At 43.2% G+C, this 20672-nt stretch overlaps 1 protein-coding gene across 2 annotated transcripts; it reads right to left on the reverse strand.

Annotated features, from left to right (window-relative positions):
• Positions 1 to 617: 617 nt before the first annotated feature.
• On the reverse strand, positions 618 to 20255 carry SCNM1 (sodium channel modifier 1). 2 transcript variants are annotated; one of them, XM_069218486.1, is made up of 8 exons: positions 20070 to 20255; positions 13162 to 13232; positions 11355 to 11443; positions 9308 to 9405; positions 8560 to 8660; positions 5847 to 6054; positions 2897 to 3014; positions 618 to 1309 (listed from the first exon to the last, which is right to left on the reverse strand). In XM_069218486.1, exons 1-7 carry the CDS (start codon positions 20118 to 20120, stop codon positions 2901 to 2903), a joined length of 732 nt encoding a protein of 243 aa, XP_069074587.1. In that variant the 5' UTR covers positions 20121 to 20255; the 3' UTR covers positions 618 to 1309; positions 2897 to 2900. The 2 variants fall into 2 exon arrangements, with proteins under 2 accessions (XP_069074587.1, XP_069074586.1); XM_069218485.1 differs by having other exon boundaries at positions 5834 to 6054; positions 20070 to 20253.
• Positions 20256 to 20672: the final 417 nt, after the last annotated feature.

Below are 20672 nucleotides of genomic sequence, written 5' to 3' on the forward strand. Positions count from 1 at the left end.
ACCATCGATTTGGAGTTGATGGTAGTAGCATTTTCTAAACGCCCATTTCGCATTTTGGAAATGCTTTGTACATGTGCTTAGGAAATTACAAATAGGAAATCCCTATTTGTGATTTCCTATTTAGTTAGAAATCCCATTTTGCGATTCCCTAGTGGCCTCTGTACATCTGAAAAGGCAATATGCATTTCTTAACAGGCTGAAATTGTGATTTGGTCCATTAAGAAATGCTAAATCATTTCGTACATCTGGCCCTTAATGTCTATTGAATATACTTGAAAAACAACAGCAGGTGAAGCAGGCACGCCAAGGCAGGACAATCTGACTTTGCCAATGCTTGTTTTTAATGCCATGGAGCTAAACTGGTAAATACAGGTCAAGTAGCACTCATAACTGGCACTACCTTTGCTAACCCAGCCGTCAATGTTACATCCTAATACAAGAGGCAAGAAGAAAGTAATTACCAGAGAGTTAGGGGTCGACTTAGTGATATCACTGGGTGGATGTCAAATAGTGCGCAATGATGCTTCTTCGAGGAACTTTTGGTGGATTACCTAACACATCTATGCAGTTGACACTACCATCAATACTCCTTTCAACACGGATCAAAAAGACAAAAGTAAAATAAACTTTTTATTTTCAGGAGTGTTCACTCCTTGGACTAATCCAATCTTTCAATCATATCCTTGTAAACATTCATGGAATTATTCTCACACTGCAGATGACAGGATGTTTAAGCCTCTGAGCATTACTAACACTCTCTCCGCTCCCCAATTCAGAGCGGAGAACGTAGCTCTGGGTAAGGGGGATGGTGGAACAGGTCAGAGGGTAGCAAGAATTGGGCTCTTAGATGGGTCTCTGGTGACCGGAGGGGCAAATAGGGGTCTCTGTGTGTCTACAGCATACTTAAGACATCCCTACCATGGAGATCAGGAAACTCTTGTTGTCTATAAAAACAGTTTATCCTTCATATGCCTGCAGTACAGAGGAGGTGGCGGAGAAAACTCACAGTTGGGGATTTAGGCTTTAACTAAATCACAATCCGTGGTTTCTGGGTTTGGTTTGGGGTAGCCAAGAGTCTTAATGTACCCAGAAGCCAGATTAGGATTCCGGAGAGCACTGCGGCCTCAGAGTGCCCATAGTGGAATTTTGCCTTAAAGGCGCACAGCATAGACCAGACTAAAGACCACCTGCAGGTGGTCTCCAGCAGTCTCAAGGCACCTGCAACAGAGGAGGTTCCTCTTCATCGGAGTCAAATTCCACGCCTTCATCCTTTATCCATTTGCCGGTGCCGTCTGGGATCCAGCCAGAGCTGTAAAAAAGGGAGGAACATTAGGAATAATAGAGAGGGCGGTAGCCACAACAGACCAGATTTTGGGCCATATTTATACTTTTTGACGCAAAACTGCGCTAACGCAGTTTTGCGTCAAAAAAATGAGCGCCGGCTAACGCCATTCTGAAGCGCCATGCGGGCGCCGTATTTATTGAATGACGTTAGCCGTCGTTAGCCGCCGGCGCTCTCTGGTGTGCGTTAAAAAAAAAATGACGTACACCAGGCAGCGCCGGCGTAGGGGAAAATGGAGCTTGGCCGCCAAAAAATGGGGCAAGTCAGGCTGAGGCAAAATTTGCGCCGCAACCCGATTTGTGCCATTTTTTCTTTACTCCCAACCCCCATTGACATGACACCTGTCTTAGCAAAGACAGGAGTCATGCCCCCTTGCCCAATGGCCATGCCCAGGGGACTTCTGTCCCCTGGGCATGGTCATTGGGCATAGTGGCATGTAGGGGGGGGCACAAATCAGGCCCCCCTATGCCACAAAAAAATAAAAATAAAATGACTTACCTGAACTTACCTTAATGTCCCGGGATGGGTCCCTCCAGCCTTGGGTGTCCCTGGGGGCATGGGAGGGCACCTCTGGCCTCCTTCAGAGCCCACAGGTCCCTTAACGCCTGCCTTTTGCAGGCGCTAAAAAACGGCGCAAAAGCGGCCGTACGTAATTTTTTTTGACCCGCCCACTCCCGGGCGTGAATTTTGCCCGGGAGTGTAAATACGGCGCACATGCAGCGGAGTCACTTTTTTAGATGGGAACGCCTAACTTGCATATAATTAACGCAAAGTAGGTGTCCACGCTAAAAAATGACACAAACTCCATGGACTTTGGCGCTAGACGCGTCTAACGCCAAAGTATAATATGGAGTTAGTTTTGCGTCGGAATTGCGTAAAAAAAAACCGACGCAATTCCGGCGCAAACAGAGTATAAATATGCCCCTTTGTATTCCAGATCAAGTTGAAACAAATGCATACGGATCTAAGAGTCGTGAAAAACAGCATGAAAACTGGGTCCCATTTCCTTGCCACCATCAAAGGATATATTTCCACAAGCCCATCATTTCATATAATACGTTAAAAACCTGCAACTCTGGTAACTCTCACATCAAGAACCCTTCTTGAAAACTTTTCCAACTGACTTTTATGGTTAATGTAGTAAAATCTGTAAATCTAACCAGGAAAAAGTGAGGTAGAGGACTGCCTAGAGACCTAAACCATAACTTTGCGAACACAATATACTCTAGGCAGCGATAGGAGTCCATACTTGATTTTGTTAACACATATGGGTGTAGACCAAACACCTTCGCATTTATAAAGAGTCTGAAGTTAAAATATGTTGGCCGATTCATCACATTTTCTCCAGGACCAAGCTCAACAAACAGAAAATCCCACCCGGGCTCTGGAGTCAGGCTGGATGTTTAATTTGTGGGATGGGTGGCTGTTTTGTACAAAAACGAATTCCTAATACTCTACCACCCTGAAAAGGGATGGTGCAAGCTTCAGAGATTCAACTCTATGGTGTGCCAAAAGATAATGAACTTTCCTCATGCTTCAGGCCCTTGATCGTACCTTCTCAGCTGCAAGTAGTGCTCCATCGCTCGCGTCTTTTCTGCGTCTCCTGCGTCTGTCTGCGCTGCTCTCTGTTGATTCTTCCTCTTTGTTTTGTGAGGCCGCTGACCCAGGCTGCCTATAATGAGACACACAAGTGAAAAAGTATTTTATTAACTTTAGTTTGTACATACTACAAAGGTTGGGTGCAGGAGTGTAAACTTGTCTTACAAAGAAAACCTAGGGGACGGCACAGTACTGCAAGTTTCCACAAAAAACATAAGACACTATAAAGGTACAACACTGGAGCCTTGCAAGTTGAGCTGGGAACATTCAGAGGTGATATATTTATTTTAGTGTAGACAATAGCGATGATAACCATAAAAAAAAAAAATACAAACAGTACATTTAAACGAACAAGTACACAGCCATGATGCTTTGGTGGTCAGCAGTGGTATGGCGAGGGGACAGCTGAATTCCTGGATTCTTTCTATAAGGTTTTTTCTTGGCAGATGATGTGTGTATGGTATCTTCTGTCTAGTGTCTTTCTCGTTGTGCATGTTTGTAGCTCTAGTGTACGTGGAATGTGGTCATGTGCATTGGATAGCTTCTTTAGAGTTCTGGCAGTGAAATTTGCAGAGAGGGTCACTATTTCTGAAAATCCACTGCTGCTGGTGACATGTTATTGAATCTGTAACTCCTGAATTAAGAAACCTGGACTGTGCAGGACTTCGTCTTCATGTATCGATAAAAAGTCACCTCACATTACAGAATGGACTGCAACCCTACCAATGGGGAGTAGCACAGAATAAGAGACTCATAACCCTGAACTCGACAGGGCAGCAGAGACCACTGACTCTGATGCAGCAAAGAATGGGTTGGGGTGGTTAGTAGGATAAAGGACACCAGTTCCATGCAGGTTTGCAGCAGAAAAACTGATGGGAAAGGTGTGCTGGTTAGATCATGAAGACTGCTACAGGTAACTCACATACTCTTCAGTGGGAACACATTCTGCCTTAAATGATGTGTCTCTGCGAGGTAGTTTTGTAGGGTCCTGGAGCAGTCAGAGATTTCTGGAAAGTGTCTCGAGGTTTACTACGGTAGCCTGCAAATTGTTCTGAAGGATAGAGTGCCATGTCACATCCTGAGATTTGATGTTGATTGTCCCATTACTAAGGGATTAGAGTGCCATTGGCATAACCTTAGATACAATGTGGCACATTGCATGTTTCGAAAGAAACAGTAGCCCACTCACTATCCTGAAGAATTCATGTCCTAGGTTATTGTCACTTTCGGAGGGACATATACATAACATTCGTAGCAATGGGAAATTTAATTCGATAACCCTGTGTGAATTTGAGCAAGGACAGTGAACGCTGAATACAAAATGGAGTGTCCTAGGTGCTAGAATTAAGAAGTGGCATAGATTCATAAGGCTTTGGTCAAGGGATGTATGGATGAATTTGGTTCTACACTTAGTTATATTTGTAAAGCGCACTGTTCCCCTCGAGGTACTCGGGCACTGAGCGCCTGTGTGCCTAGCCCTGCCTCGGGTAGGTTGTCTAATTGACAAGCTAGGTCTTCAGCTTCTTGCTGAATTTAAGAAGAGAGGAGGAGTCTCGGATATGGAGTTATATGCCGTTTCACATTTTATGCGCGATGTAAGATCACGCATGTCATCCTAAACTGGTTCTGCGTATGCACGGTATTAGATCAAGCAGGAGTCCTGCGGAAAGGGGCTGGATGGTGGAAGGAGATGTAAGTGTTCAGATAGGTGGGGACTTAGGTTGTATAGTGCCTTGAATGTGTGTGTGTGTGAAGTGTTTGAAATGAGCAAGTTTTTGTGAACCAGTGGAGCTCCCTAAGGTGTGGTGATATGAGTTCTGTGTAGGAGAACGAGGATTAGTCAGGCTAGCAAGTTCTGGATGGTTTGTTGTCTTCTGGTAAGTGGCTCGGCGATTCTGGCATAAACGGTGGCCCCATATCCTTACTTGCTGTTGAGTATCGCATAAGTGACATTTTTTTCTGGTGTTACTTGGAGACCACTTGAAGCCCTTCCTCAGCATCTTCAGGATGTGGAATCAGGATGCAGTGACATTGTTGGCTTGTGCAGTCTTGCCCAGTTTGCTGTAGATGATGATTCAGAGGTTCCTGTTGGGGGTACTGTGTGTGTGGTTCCAAATTCGGCTGGCCACCAGTTGCCCATGCCGAAGATGACCATTTCGGTATGGTTGGTATTGAGCTTATAATAGTTGGCAACTTCAGTCACGCAGGCAGTGATTTTGTTTCTTGTGTTTGGGGCCTTGTCCAAGAGGGAGAGGTTGTGTTGCATTTTGTCGGCATAAGAGAGGATGTTGCTATTGTGTGCAGATGACGTCAGCCACAGGATCATGTATGAGGGTGCGGCCAAGCAAGGTGTATACTTTCTTCAAGTAATAGGGTTTTAGTGGCTGTATTCATGTGAGGTGTTTGCAACCACATATAAGGCATCATATTTTAAGAGCGAGGGAATGGTTTTCGGGCAAAGTGAATAATTGAGGAGTCTCGGAAAGAGTGAATGTTTTAATTTGACATATTGTTCTTTATTCTCTTCTACAAATATAAGTTATCCCAATCTGCGACTTACAATTTGTGGACCGAAAGCAGCAGGCCAGTCTTACTCACTTAAAGAAACACACACTTTTTTTTCTTGATCCTGGATGATGGTAGTAGAAAAATGTTAGTGCTTATAAGCAAAACGCCTCCCTAACACTCAACTATATTGAAATGTGTGAAAATTCTATGAAAAGGATATACTGGCGTGCCTGGATTCCTGGTTGGTGCTATTTGCTACTGTACATTATTATGATTATTTAGAGTTTTCCTTTTTCCTCAGACAAGTCAGTCTATTGTACATCACACAAGCTGCTGCAAGAAGCCAAATTACATTGAAACATTTTTTGGATACACAGTTTGTACCTGATGGACCTACTGTGCCTACGAGAAGTGGGTGCGTACACGTCCTCTCTTCGGCAGCGGGACTCGAAGTTGTCTCTCTTACATCAGATTTCTCTTGTGTATACCTCTTAGCAGGCTCCCAAGGTTTTCTCTCCAACTGACTGGAGTGACCAGGCTCGCAGGTTACCCATGGAGTCACTAAAGGTTCAGGTGTTTCCTCACCCTGGCTTCTGCTTTCTGTCCTGAAACAAAATGTTGGCCTCTTCAGACAAGTATGAGTTTCCTATGTATTTGCATTTATAAACCACAAACTAATCTGGGGAATGCAAACGTGCTGTATTGCTGTAGTGGTTGGGAGGCAATTCTACGAAACGTACATCAAGTAGGGTTTTACATAAATACTTTACACTTTTTTTTTCCTTTAAGCCTTTGCCTCAAACATTATTTCCACTTTGATGTTAAGTAATTTAACCAGAGTCACATAAACTATTGGCAAAGGGGAAAAGTAAGTTTAATAGCAACAGCTCCTATTGGTGTCCTCATTGGCTAGTTTTGGACACATTACAAAGCTCCAAGAATGGGGCGTGGGGTGCTATGGCAGAGCTGAGGAATGCACATTTAAGAGGGCAGGAAGACGGGGAGCGAGAATATCTTCCCCATCCGCTCTTCATTGACTTACTCTAATCCTCTTACTGTGATCCTTCAAAGAGGATCTCCAACATTCTCTTGGAAATCAAACGTAGCTTCAGTTCGCTTGAATCGGAATGTTGAACCGCCAGGGCTTTTAAAGGAAGCAATAGGTGTTACCATCCACCATTATGCTGATTTCCTGAGCCATTCTTGTGGACATGAGACCTTGAAAATAACCTCCTCCTAACGAGATGCCTGAAGAAAATGTTGAACTTGGTGATGTTAAACAACCTCACGCACAACGCGTACAAGAGGGAATCACTTCTTGCAGCACTCCTCCAAATTTTACCACTCAAAGCAACCAAAGTAAAATTGACGTTTCACTCCCCCCCCCCCCCAAAAAAAAATGTATTGCTTTAAAACTTCCACTTTGATTTCACAATTGAAGCGTGTCAAAAAGTCATGAAACTGGCACACTACAAACTGGTCAAAGTTTCTGGATTGCGGGATACTAACAATAACTGGGGGTTGGATCAGAAGTGCTGCGCATGGATTGAGAAAGCTTTGCCACCTTTAAGGCACATCCCAGGTTTTCCTCTGCTAAACTTGACACTCTTCCAGCCCAGCGCAGGCACGCCATTTTTTTTTTTCTTCACTGTGATACCTGCTGAGCTATGTACTGATCACACTGGGTTATGCAAAAAGAACCCCACAAACCTGGCTGAGGATGGCTATTGCCTCTAGTCCCAGGCGATGGAGTGGCCAGTGTTGTGGTCAGCGGAATGAAGGTTCAGGGGAACAGCCCTTTTTTTTTTTACCTGTACTCGCATGAAAAGCTACATACTGGCTCTCTGTTAAGTCTCTAGACTGATACATAACTAGGTTCCTTGACTGCAATAATAAAGGTTGTTGTGAGTTATGGGTGCATTTTGCTTAGTAGTGGTGTCTGTGGGCTCTATGGCTATGCCTTCACATCACGATAGCTACACACATGCCCTTAGTGTACGGTGACCCTTCCTCACCCCATAGGTGCTACAAGAAGGCCAAGCGTAAAAGTAACATCTCTCTCCATGGTGGACTGGTCTGGAAACTAAGGGAAATGCCAAACTTCCCTGTATGAAGCAGCTTGTTGCTTTCCGGGTTTACAGGCAGAAGTGCAAAAAGCAGAAAAGCTACACAGGTTGTCAATCCTCTGTTCTTGAGGATGGCTTGGAATCAGAGGGGACAAAATATGGATTCCCTACACTTGCTCAGAGAGGCTAGGTGTTGCAAGGAAAACCCCAAGGAAAAACCGCACCCACAAGACAACAAACAGGAGAACATCCATCTTGTGCAATATCTGCAACCGGAACATCTGGTTGTGGAAACAACTGTTATATGCTACTACAACTTTAGCTTCCAAAGTGTAATTGAAATCTGCCTTTTCACAAGAGAAAGAAGGTACCCAATTGGAAGAGACCAATTTACCTTTGAGTAGGATCTTCTGCGTGCAGAGCTTTTAGTGACAATTAATGCCCCTTGCTATTTATAATACATCTTTCAATGATTTAGCCTCAAAGCGGACTGCCTCATGGCACTTTGCGATGGCCAGAATATGTAAGTATGTTGGAGTTTCCTACGTAATGTTGTCTGATCAACATGAGTGTTTTTGTCCTTCTTATGTACATCTATTGTTTCCAGTATCTGTGTCCCACGTTCCCAGGGTCTTAGTGTCACCATTCACCCGTATCTCCCTGTTTCCCACCAAGCCTTTGTCTGCTCAGTCCCACAAGCCTGTGTTTAGGGCACCCCCTTCGCACCCCATGCACGTGAATTCCAGTCTGCCTTGTCCAAACGCTGAACCCAAACTTAAGCACTGCCCAAACCCTATCCCCTTATCACGGGTCTGTGTACTCTTGTCATAGTGGCCATGCTCCCCTCGCCCAGTGGCCACTAGTCTCCTGGCTCACTGATCACGCTCCACTGGAGCAGTGCTTGTGTCTGCAGGATTCTTTCAACGTCATGTAGTCTTTAAACTGACAGCATTTTCTGCTCATCTATGTAGTCTAGCTTCAATTTCTTCAAATCCATAGACTCTTTTAGAACCACACCAGATTTAGAACTTACAACAACTCTACCTGTTCCTCCCTGAGCAGCTGTTGTAGGGAGCAGCTTTCAGTAAAGCGTGGTGAGTTATTTTCCTAGTCTGGGCTAGCAGAGGGGCTGGTCCTGTTTCAAGCTGCAGAAAAATAAAATACGTACGTTTGAGATTAGCAGGATTGGTATATTGTGCCCAAGTGCAGGGCAAAGCTGAGAGCATTGAAGTTACAAAATTGTAGTGCTTGAATACCATGTAATTAAATAAATGTTTTCCTTAGTCATCCGCCACTTTGTATTCCCCTAAATGTCAACACCATAGTCAAACAGTCTATAACTTCCATCACAAAGTAGTTCAATGCTAGAGTCCTTTCCCCTTCAAGGTTTTCAAGTAAAAACACAAGCAGGTGATGCTACCTCGACTGAGCTTGGAAAATATTGTTACCCAAATCTTGTGAAGCAGTTCTTATGTTCTAGAGATGAACCAGAAAAGGGTGACGCCGACTTTAGTGCTTTGGGGGCGCTGTTAGTGCCCTATACTCATGAAAGAATACATGGACTTTTGGACTAGAATGACTCGGTGCACCCTCCACTACATTAAAATAGGCTCCGATAATCCCTGCAGGCTTGATAGTGACTGGCGGGCCTGAGGTTACGTCGTCCTCCTGGGTGTCTTGTGATCTAGAGTGGCCTAGGCCATCAACTGACTTTATTCTTATGGACAGGATTTGTCCCATTCCCTCGAATGACGTAGGGACCATAGTTTGATGAACAGCATCCATGTCTCACCTTCTGGCCAGTTTCCTCAGCTCTCACAAAGTCTTCATGCTGTCGTTTCTGTATCTGATTTTTTAGTTCTCGCTTCTTTCCATAGTGTTTCTGTAAACCTGGCAAGAGAATATCATCAGAGAGGTTCAAGCAATGCATCACAGCATGGCTGGAATGGGGATTTTATGCTGCAATAGGGGTGAAGTGGGATAGCAGGTAAGAAGCGCGTAGCTATGTTTCACTTGTGTGTGGTGAGTGGAGTGTCCTAGGCCCAGCAGAGAAGTACAGTGCTGCTGCTGGCGAGGTAAGTGGAGCACCACTTGCCAGGGAGAGAAGTAAGATAAAATGAATAAATAAATCCAGGATTTGCAAAGCGCGCAAGTCACTGTGAGGGTCGCAAGGCGCTGAACTGTGGGCACGGGTAAATTAAGTGATATGCCCAGAATTATAGGATGTTGAGCCGACGCCGAGACTCTAACCTGGTTCCCCAGCTCCAAAGTTGGCAGCTCAGGCCCTTACGTCACATTCTTCTCCATTGTTGGCAAAACAAACGAAGTGCTAGTTTCCTGTAGCGTCTGATCTGCTCATATATTGGGTATCAGGTTGCTTGGTCTTGTGATCCCTTGCAGGACAACCCGAAAGGCTGGGGAGACCACAAATGTAGCTGTGGGGAGGGAATGGGTGAAGCAGCTGAAGGCCACTTCTGCTTGTAGTTATTAAGCTATAAAAGTGGGGTTTCTGCAAAGAAAATATATATGTGAACATAGTCAGCTGCTGACTCTGTTCAGGGTCACGATCTGTGGTTTACAAAGATACTGAAGGGAGGGTCTAAAAAGAGAAGGTGAGGGATCGTTTAACGGGTGGAGGTGCCCTCCAGAAAGCACCAATCACTGATCATCAAAACAACATGTTAAAATATTAGGCTGAAATGGACAGTAACCACCTATGAGGAGGTGGGTGGTGGAGGATAGATACGGTGATGTGGGGCAGAAGGGAATAAAACATAGTGTGTGAATAGCGACACAACAAAGCAACTGTGGTTGGCGACCGGTGTAGCCTATTTGACGGTCACCGGTTAGGGGCTGGATGAAGACAGGTAGGGTAATCCAAGAAAAAAAGCCTATGCCTGCTGTCAGGACACAACGGAAGTGAAAGGTAAAAAGAGGCAGGGACAATGTAGGATGACGAAAGACCATGAGACAGAATAACAATACCAACAAAAAAAAATATATATAGCGATTGAATTCTATAGGGCATCTGATGCAACAACGAAACAAAAAGATGGGGAAAAAAATCAAAAGAGGGAGAGAGTGGCACTTTTAGCATGCAGGGGGGCAACGTGCAGTAAAGTGCAGAAAGCGGGACCATCATATAGCCGCAAAAAATGGAGTAAGTGAATAGTCAGCAGAGGTAGACTCATTGTGCACTATACTAACAAATCTGTTATGGGCCTAACACAGGGTTCTGCAAAGTAGGTCCTGGAGAGCCGGGTCCATGCCAGGTTTTTAGCATATCCACATTTAGAAAAAAGATGTTTCAGAAATCTACATTTTTCTAAATGTGGATATGCTAAAAACCTGGCATGGACCTGGCTCTCCAGGACCGACTTTGCAGAACCCTGGGCCCTTACGTTTCTAGTAGTGATGTAGCAATACCATATTGAAATACAGGAATGTTACCACAACTAAAATGCTGGTAGGGTATAAAACCAATACCCTACATTTGGTAAATATACTGGTCTTTAGACATTCTACAATTAGTGCTAAACACGCTGAATCAGGGCCAATACAGCCCATTCGAACATGCTAACATAATTAACGGATTAAGAGTTCTATTCTGTTTTAGCATAAACACGCGCAAAATGAGAGCTTCACTGGTAATGGACCTTACAGGCGATGGGGAATAACTTCTTATCTGTCGATGACTGACCCAAGCTAATTTCCCCGTGACTCAGGGGTACACTTCTTGGGACAGACAATCGCCCTATTATCCTGAGGAGCACATGCTGGTGACAAGCACTAGTCATTCTGTTCCTGCTGCGCGTTTAGTGTTGATGTTGGAAACTTACAAGCGACATGCTTCTTGCCACGCCGGTGAACAGTCAGCATATCCAAGGTGTCAAAGACTGGACGGTAAAAGCATACAGTGCAGGCATAACTGGGAGGAGTAACAAAATGAAAAAAATTAAAATGTGAACTTCAGTATACCAGCAGTACACCAAAATGTACCACCCTCATGACAACATAACATCTACAATCACTTCAGTGCATGACCTCTAAGCCAAATTTCTCCGTATCACCTCTACAATAGTTTGATTTAAAGAGATTCTATAATTATGGTGGAACCACAGATACTTTGGTTAATGATATTGTGCCTTGGTTATTTGCCTACTGACTGTGACAAAACCCACAGGACCCACATTTCGACTATATTTGTTAGGGCGTGAAATGTGGCACTATCGCATCCCATTTGGGGGTCACAGGGAAGACAGTGGTTACTAGGCCCCAACTGTGGTATTTGAGGTTGTTTGCCATTCGTTTACCAGGGTCAATCCTACTATGGCTCCACAGGCTGGCCAAGTACAACTATCTCCTCCCTTCCATCTCAGGGTAGTGATTCACAGGCTATGTAAGTGTATAACTGAAGTGTCACCTCTCAATGGCCTAGCTGTATAGCTCATGCCCCCCAAATAGTGTACTTTGAACAATCAGTGATCTTTGAACCATATGAAATGCATACAAAATGCAAAATTGAGGGGGGGGGGGGCACAATCAACAGAAATCTTAGAATGTCTGATAGTGTTTTTGCACATGTATTTTTTTCATAAAAACATGGTAGTTTGAAGTGGTACAATTGGACCTAATAATAGTATAACACTGAAAACAAAATTCCAAATTTGGTGATCACAGAATGCATTTACATTTCATAGTTGGGTATGCTTCTTATAAAAGTCTTGTACTCTTTGATTACAGATCAATGCGTCTATACTACAAAATTATTGTAGTTGTTTGGAGGAAGATCTCCAGGTTGGATCTCATAAGCTGCATAAAGTGACATGTCCACAAGCCTGGACCTTGGTTTATAAAATAGTTACCATTGAGGCCAGCCAACACTTGTTTCGGAAGATTACTCTCCTGCATCAGATAGTATACTCAATGACACGGGTGCATTTCAGTAACCAGACTATAGAGCTACGTTCACTCAATGATTAGAGTCTTAAGACCTTGAAGGTACTGGGGATGGAAGATGGAGTTTGTCAGATTCTACCAATGATCATCTTCTTTCATCCTTCAGAGATTCAGGGTCCAAAAACTCTTATGTGGATTGAAACTAACTCTATACAGGGTTATAGAAGTACATTTCTTGGTGCTACGAACGTTATGTATATGTCCCTCTAAAAGTGGCTATAACTTAGGGTGTGAATTCTTCAGGATAGCGAGTGGTATACTGTTTATTTCCAAACGTGCAATGTGCCACATTGTTCCTAAGGCCATGAAAATTACACTCAAATCCCTTAGTAATAGGACAATCAGCAATGAATCTCAGAGGATATGACATGTATTGTATCCTTCAGAACACAATTTATGACACTAACAGACAGGAGGTGTAGTTCACAGGACATGACATTGATCACCATTGCTCTTAAGAAATGAAATATGTGCCGCTTACCGAGCACATGGAAAGGATTGCTGTAGCCCAGTGTCTTGAAAGTGGCCCTCTCTCTCTGTACTACAACTGTGAAATCGAAAACCCAAGGATATCATACGCGGCACTTGATTTCTTAGTACTTTTAGTAGGTTAGCATCTTTGGGGTTTTGTCACACTTTCCATTCTCATCATTTTAGATTTGATCCAAGAGGAATTAGGAAATGTACCTTCCGTTTTTTAGAAGAATTGCCTCGTCCTCAGGTATAAAACTAGCCAGCAGATCAGCAACTCGTCTTTTCTGAAAGAAAAAAAAACAAAATTAAGCCCATGTTAGATGCGGCCATAATTGTGCTTTGAACAGAGCCATCTCTTCCATCCCCAGGCCTCACATCCCAGTATTACTAATTTGAGTTGCCTTACCTCCCTTCAGGAACCTTCACAGCAAACCAAATCCACTGAAAAAACGTATGCCTCCCTGGCAAGGGGACCCAGCACCCACCAGCGCTCTGTGAAACTCAAGAGCAACAATGCGATCAATGATGAGAAGCACTCTTGTCTGCTCCACGCATCAGGGCTAGTTATGAGGGTACAAGAGTGAAATGTAGTAGGCGTAGTAGACTTCTTCCTGCCCAGTTTTGAAAGGTAGGTTTGGTCCTGAAAGTACAGGGTGGGAATAGACATACTGGAGGTAGGTCATTCTAAGAGTCCATCTTTCAGGAATGTGCATGTCGGATCAGGGGCACAGCTTGGTCAGTAAAAATTGAGGTGTGAGATTCAAATTCCCCGACAATCAGGCTGGCACTTAATACATCAATCAACAAGCAGGATGCATGAGAGGGGCTTAAGCGGCAGTGGAAAGGGAGAGGGATGCAGATTTGTCGGGGTACCAAATGAGAGAAAACACATTGTTTAGTAAAATAACCAACATTTGTAGGTCTTGTTAAACAGAGAACGAATATGTGCGTGTATTTTGGGCTGTGTGTAAAAATTCCTGCTGAAACCCGAGAGACACCTCAAGATTGATGACCAAAGAAATGATGTAGCAGCGCAGAACCACATGGAAATAATGTTCACTAACATGCTTAGGCAAAGCTGTTTCTAGGGAGTGGGGGCATGTACAGATCTGCTTCTTGTACGTTTGCTGGTGTTTCACCTGGAGGATGTCAGGCGACGCTAAAGACTGCTTTATTCGGGATGTAGCAAGGTTGTACAGGCTTCGTGGCACACACTGAAGAAGTGATTCCTTATCCTCTTCTGTTTCTTCTTTGACCTTCGATCTCTTTTCTTAAGTCCAAGCACAACTACCATGCACAATTTTGAATATGTTGCAATAGTCCTACTGCTGAATCTGGCTTCGCTAAACATGGCCTATTGCTATAATCAATTCGGAACTGAATACAAGAAGTGATGGCCTTATTGAGCGATTCCTAGGTAGGAAACCCAATGCCTTGTTCAGGGTTTTCAGTTAGTTCAAGGCATTGACTTAATCATGCTTGTATTAAGGGAGCATGGATAATTTGGAGACCAAATGAATCCAAGGCAATTTTACAAACGTTACTGATAGGGGTGCAATAGCACAAAGTGCTCCAACACTTTTTTCTGGACAAGGGCCCACCAATAGTAGCTTTGTCTTACTTGCATTTAGTTGGAGAACATTTTGTGGCATCGAAGTTTAATTTGCCAAAAGGCTCTTAGGTAGTTTCTCCACCCAGTCCAGGGAGTGTTGTTCAAGCTGAAGAACTGATTGAGTACCGCTGGATATGAAAAAACAGTGCCTTTGAAGCTTAATCAGATCTATCAGGGTTTGGATATAAATATTGAAGAGGATGTTTGACAACTCGATCCCTGTGGTGCTCCACTTGAAATGCTTTGCTCGTCAGAGCAATGGGGAGATAAGACGTCTACCGGGCCCAGTCTTCAAGCAATACACAAACCATAATAAAACATCCCCTTTAATTCTGGAGCTTTCTATACTTGTGACTAAGATTTTATGATCCAGTGTGTCAAAAGCTGCAGCAAATCAAGAAGCCGCAGGGCTGCGATGCCTACTTGGTCAGTAATAGATCTGATTTCCCCGATACATATCCCTGCCCCGAATTCTAGTTCCTAAGGGATTAGAGGCTCATGTATCTCTAAATAGACAGCAAACTGTTTAGCTGCACTCTTCTCTGCAAGTTTAATAATACGCAGCAGCAACATAATTGGCCTATAATTTGCTACATTAATGCGTTCCAAATTGCTCTTCTTTAATAAGGGCTGTACTTTTCCATTCATCTGGAACCAAAACCAGTTTCTAAAGACCGCTTAACTTGTTCTCTTATTAGATTATTGCTGTTGTATGACAATATTGTAACAACACAGGAGGACAAAGGTCGTCTGTGGAACTCAGTTTTAAGAAGCACATGCTCAAATTCCTCCAATTTAGGAGAAGAAAGGTTGGAGCACTTAAAAACATCTCTACACTGTTTAAAAAAAGGTCTTAAATTTAGGTGTGCGTAAAATTAGTAAATCACAAACAAGATGCTAGCTGTGCTGAAGGGAACATCCGTTTTTCGATCAATAAACTGCCTCCAGTGAATCACCAGGTTGCTGTCCCTAAAGACACGCTTTTGCAAGTTATTTTTGTGCGTAACCTCTGAAATAGTGACAGGCAGTGGAGTCAATATAATCTCCAATGAAAGGACATCTTTATTGAACCGTGGGCACCATTTCACCTGGTTCTCAATATATTAGCTATTAACAAGTTGGTGTGGGCATTCAGAACAATTCTCAAAATAGTGACTGGTGAAATGATAAAGTGAACGGGGAGGGGCAGGGCCACTACAGATGGGGATTTTAAAGCTTAATTGGATGCATAAAAAATGATGCTGGTGCGGAAAATAAAGGCCAGAATGTTGGAAGGGAGATTGGTATAAGAACAGTGTTGAGTTATGTGTTTGAACAAGGTGACTATATATGTGTAAAGAAACCAGGATAGATAAGGAAGGGTCTGTCTAGGTTTTCTTAGAGTCCTTCACTTGAGAAAAGATGTGGTTAATTTTCTGAGGGAAATCTTTGGGACAAGCCCAAGACAGTGCCCATTCCAAGGGTGCTGAGTGGCAAGAGTGTTGCTGGAACTAAAGGAGAGATGTGAGTAGACAGTCTTCAGGGGGAAAAAAAGTCAATGAAAAAGAGGAAGCGGGTGTGTAATGAAGTATGGTTCTAAAATCCACAATTTATTAAGGATTCCCAGAATGGAGTGAACTGGGGTGATTGCAATGGTAGTTGCTGTCTGGTATCCTCTTCCTGTAGTTGTACTTAATAAACCATTAAACACCAACTTACCTCACTTGTTTCATTTTAGTCTTTGACATAATAGTAGCGATCTTTAAATAAATAAATGAAGAGGGCTTGTTCATACCACTCAAAGGCCCTTTTAGCCAAATGAGATAGCTATGTTTATGCAGTTAAAAGGAGTTAATTTCCAGAGTGTCAATAGTCTTGACATCAACGACGCAACCTTCTCCAAATCCATGGAACCAGCTTAAGGTTGCCCAGTGTCCTTTTTTTTTTGCGGCACGGCCTGACAATGATCAAACGTGTCCTCATCCACATCGCTACCCACCCCCCAAACTTCTGGGGTGTCTACTCCTGTCTCCCCACCCCCCTTCAACCCTAGTGGATTATCTAACTATAAGTGAGGACCTCCTGCAGCCATCAGGGCCCCACCAGTAGTGAGGAGCCCTAACAGGGAAATAGGGACACAGGCCAATCTTGCAGCACTGTTGCCGATGGTCAGAGAGAGGCCAGTCCCAAGCGACCCAGGGAAAACAGCATACAACTCCTAATCGGTGATAGAATCATTGCTTTCAGCTGTGTCCCCCCTCAGGTCAGTCAGTAGTGTTTCCCAGGCATAAGTGTGGTAGAACAAATCAGGGTTCATCAACAACCAAACAATGGATACTCAAGGATTATTTTGCCATCCTGTCTTTTGCCTTTTAAGTGCACCCTAAAATGTTATATCTAAGCCCAGCAGACCTGTCAAGTAGAATTTGACACAGTGATGTCATAAAAGATGCTCTCAGCTCCCACCTCAAGGCTCAGAGAGAGTAATTTCTACCCATTCAGGTCTGAATATTGTTTGCTACAGGGAAGCATTTCACACCTTTTTCCACATATTCAAATGTGAATTCCTGGCTGTGAGAAATTTGAGAACAAATTAGCCCCAGGAACTTCAAGCAGAGAAAAGGTAACTTTCTAGAAGTTACATTTTTAAATATGTATTAAAAATACGACTTCACAATTGAATAGGATTTTAATACCTATTAAAAATAGTTTATTTTTTTATTTTTCTAGCTTGTCCTATTTCTGGGATACCATACTATTTTTTTGATCTGTACTCTGGTGTTCTACATGGAATAGCTTGTCCTGCTACAGTGAAAAATACAATTTTGGGTGCTAGTCACTGTAAGGACATGTTAACATAAAAATCCACATGTTCTACTTTTAAACACCATGCATCCGGCCTTGTGAACTACAAAGTCAACCTAGGGTTGACTTATTAGTATTAAAAAGGGAGGTTTGAACCAGTTGAATCACAGTGTTCAAACTGTTAAAGCCGGGCTACAGCGGTAGGCCTGAACCCATTTTTAGACTGTCACTGTAGTGGATGGCACAATAGCTGTTGCAGTCCATTAGTGACATTTAACTTACAGGCCCTGGATACATTTTACACCCTATATTAGGGTTTAATATACCTGTTAGGGATAGTCGAAATCCACAATGTTAAAAGGGGGAGCTCAGGCACTTTATCACTGGTTAGCAGGGGTTAGGTGCATGTAGTTCTAAAGCCAACACAAACATAGGGTGTAGCAAAAAGGCCAAAAAAAAAAAAAAAAAAAAAAAAAGGAGGCGGCCATTCAGAAAAGGCAGATTTTGGTGCTGTCCCTATTACCTGAGCTTATCGAGGGCTTAAAATGGGCTCGATACAGGTCAAGAGTGATGTAAAAAATACTCTGACATTACTCCCTAACAAGGTGGGCATTTCACTTGTATGGGTAGACGCTGCTATTAGACGTTGTGCTCCTTGGCATTAAAAAAAAAAAAAAATTGCATGTTCCACTTATTGGATTTTTGTGTAATGTTGTTTATTCAGTCTCACTCTAGTTTTCTAATTCAGTTTCTGATTCTAATTGGTTCGCATTTCAACTTTATTATTGTTTTAATACTGTATAAATACTTTACTCCTTGCCCTAATTTAAGCAGGTCTCCTCTGTGCCATAGTTACCCTGGGGTTGAGCACAGGCTAGTGTAGTGATGTTAAGGGTTCATCCTGACAAAGGTTGTGATTATTCCTCGAGATGGGTCACTCACTCTAATTAATAATACATTTTCTTTCAGTGCAGTAGTAGTAGTTAGTGTGACCTTTTATTTAGGTCCTTGCGGTATCCTTAGTGAATACTGTTTACCATTGGTGTTGCAAGTCTTAAGACAATTCCAGCCATTCAGATGATAACGTTATTCATTATGTGAACTTCTTCAAAGGTGCCACCAGGAAGCAGTAACGACATGGTCCAGGAGGAGGTAAAGGGGTTGGAGCTCAAATACAGTAGAACACGGTAAACAGACTCCATGTGCTCAATATCTGACCAAGTTGCATCTTTAAAGGGACCGATTTAGGAGTGTGTTATTGAATTGAAACCCATAAATTCACTATGTGATTCATACGTTTTTGTGCAACGCAACAAACATCTTCTGATGTTTCTGTGTGCGCCAAGTGTCACACCTATGCAGAGTGCTTCAAAATAATAATGGAGTCTCGCCCACCCTAAAGTAGTTACATTAAGCCACTAAAATAGACATAGTAAATTACAATCAGCGAAAAGTGAGTCTACCGTGCTAAAGAAACTGACTTCAAGCCAAGGGGATAACCAACTTTGAATAAACAAACATTGAATAAACAAATATTGAAAAGAAAATAGCCACTGACTGCCATCCTTTTTACTGATTCCGTTGAACACCTGAAGAAAATGTTAGGAGCCATGAGGGGTTTAGGCGCAATAGATTAGCTGAAGGGAGAGGTTGCAGGTGGGTGGAAATAACAGCTATAAGGTAGGGGTTGGGAGCAATAAGGCACTTAAGGCTGGGCCGGGGTAACTCCACAAATAATAATAAGTAAATGAGGCAGAAAGGGTGAGAAAAGCAATGGATGAGGTTTTTTTTGGGGGGGTGGGGGGGGGTCGAGGATGCAACAAGGGGCGTGCGAGAGCATTGTTTGAGTTGGGGTGGGAGCATTACACAAGGGAGAGAACTAGAAAAAATATGCACTCTCGGGGTGATTAAAGGCAAAGAAAAATTTAGTGTCCTAGATGTGGAAAGAGACAAACTAGCCATTCAAAATGATGGTACTGATGCCATGCTCCTAGGGTGAGGCGAAACAAGAAGGCAAGCCACTGAATAAAAGAACAAAGCAAATAGCAGAGTGACAATAAGGCAACCAAGGGTAATCAACTAGCTGGCTGTAAACCCACTGTAAGTGTTGGTATGTCCACAAAAGCTTGTGCTGACAGACTTGTAAAAGCAGGCTGGTAGGACAGACCTGAAAACGACCATCTTCAAGTCAAGAAAGTCACCATCTGTGATTCGTTCTCTATCGCGTATAAACAAATGGTGGATTGGTTTTATATCAAAGAAACCATCCGTCTTTAAATCAATGACACAATGATCGTTGAACCCATGAGAAGACCATCTGGGATGTCAATGAAGCCGCAGTGTTCAGATAAGGGAGGCAGCCATCCTTAAGCACACTCACTAGCCACCTTCACGTCACACGAGTGACCATCTTTGAGTCAACGGATCATCTCTAAGCCAAAGAACTGGCTAATTTTTAGCAATTGCGCAACCACCTTTAAGCTGCTGAAGGCCAACCTAAAGTAGATGAAAAAACAATAACAACGATCTTCAACACACACCTGCTGGGTCACAATCAATCATCTTGTAGCTGTCACAGACTGACTCGATACTTGAAACCGAAATCTAGCGCTAAGATTCCCCAACACTACTGGTTTGTTTATTTAAAAGTCTGGACTACAAGTACCAGTGTTCTCTGGGGCAGAGGATGAGGCGCTGCAAGGCTGTGCACGGCCGGGAAACATACCTTCAGCACATTGAGCTGGCTGCCGTCGTCTCCCTCTCTCTTGAAAGACATAGCCTCTTCTATCGGGCCCCACGGCGGCCGCTGGCCGGTCTCCTCGCCCCCGCCGGACGGCAGGAGCTCTCGCTCTGTTTAGCAGGAAGCGCAACTGACGACTACATTTCCCATCAACACCTAATGTGGATGACTACATCTCCCAGCGTGCCATTTCACAAGCGGTTTAAGAAACAAAAGAGGGACAAGAGACAATCGGAGCCATCAAGCCAACCGTCTGCTTGGAATGGGAGAAATCTAGTGAAAACAGAACACGTGTATGTTTATTTCAAAATAAACTATAAAAGCAATCTTCAAATAATAAACAATATTGGAACATGTTGGCCATACATGTTCATACTTTCCCTACGGGACATTAAAATTAAGAATACATTAACATATCAGTCTCTGCAATGTAAAATATTCATTTTGAAATGTAACCTTAAAAGTTTATGAAGTAGTGTCTAGATAAGATTCTCATAATATAGGGTGACGATTGGCATCATAAGAGGAAACACTCATTTCTAAGATGGCAACCGGGCTTTAGCTCGGCTCTGTTTGAGTAACCCTACA

Source organism: Pleurodeles waltl, chromosome 12 (assembly GCF_031143425.1).
Source record: "Pleurodeles waltl isolate 20211129_DDA chromosome 12, aPleWal1.hap1.20221129, whole genome shotgun sequence".
In the NCBI taxonomy this organism is placed as follows: Eukaryota; Metazoa; Chordata; class Amphibia; order Caudata; family Salamandridae; genus Pleurodeles; species Pleurodeles waltl.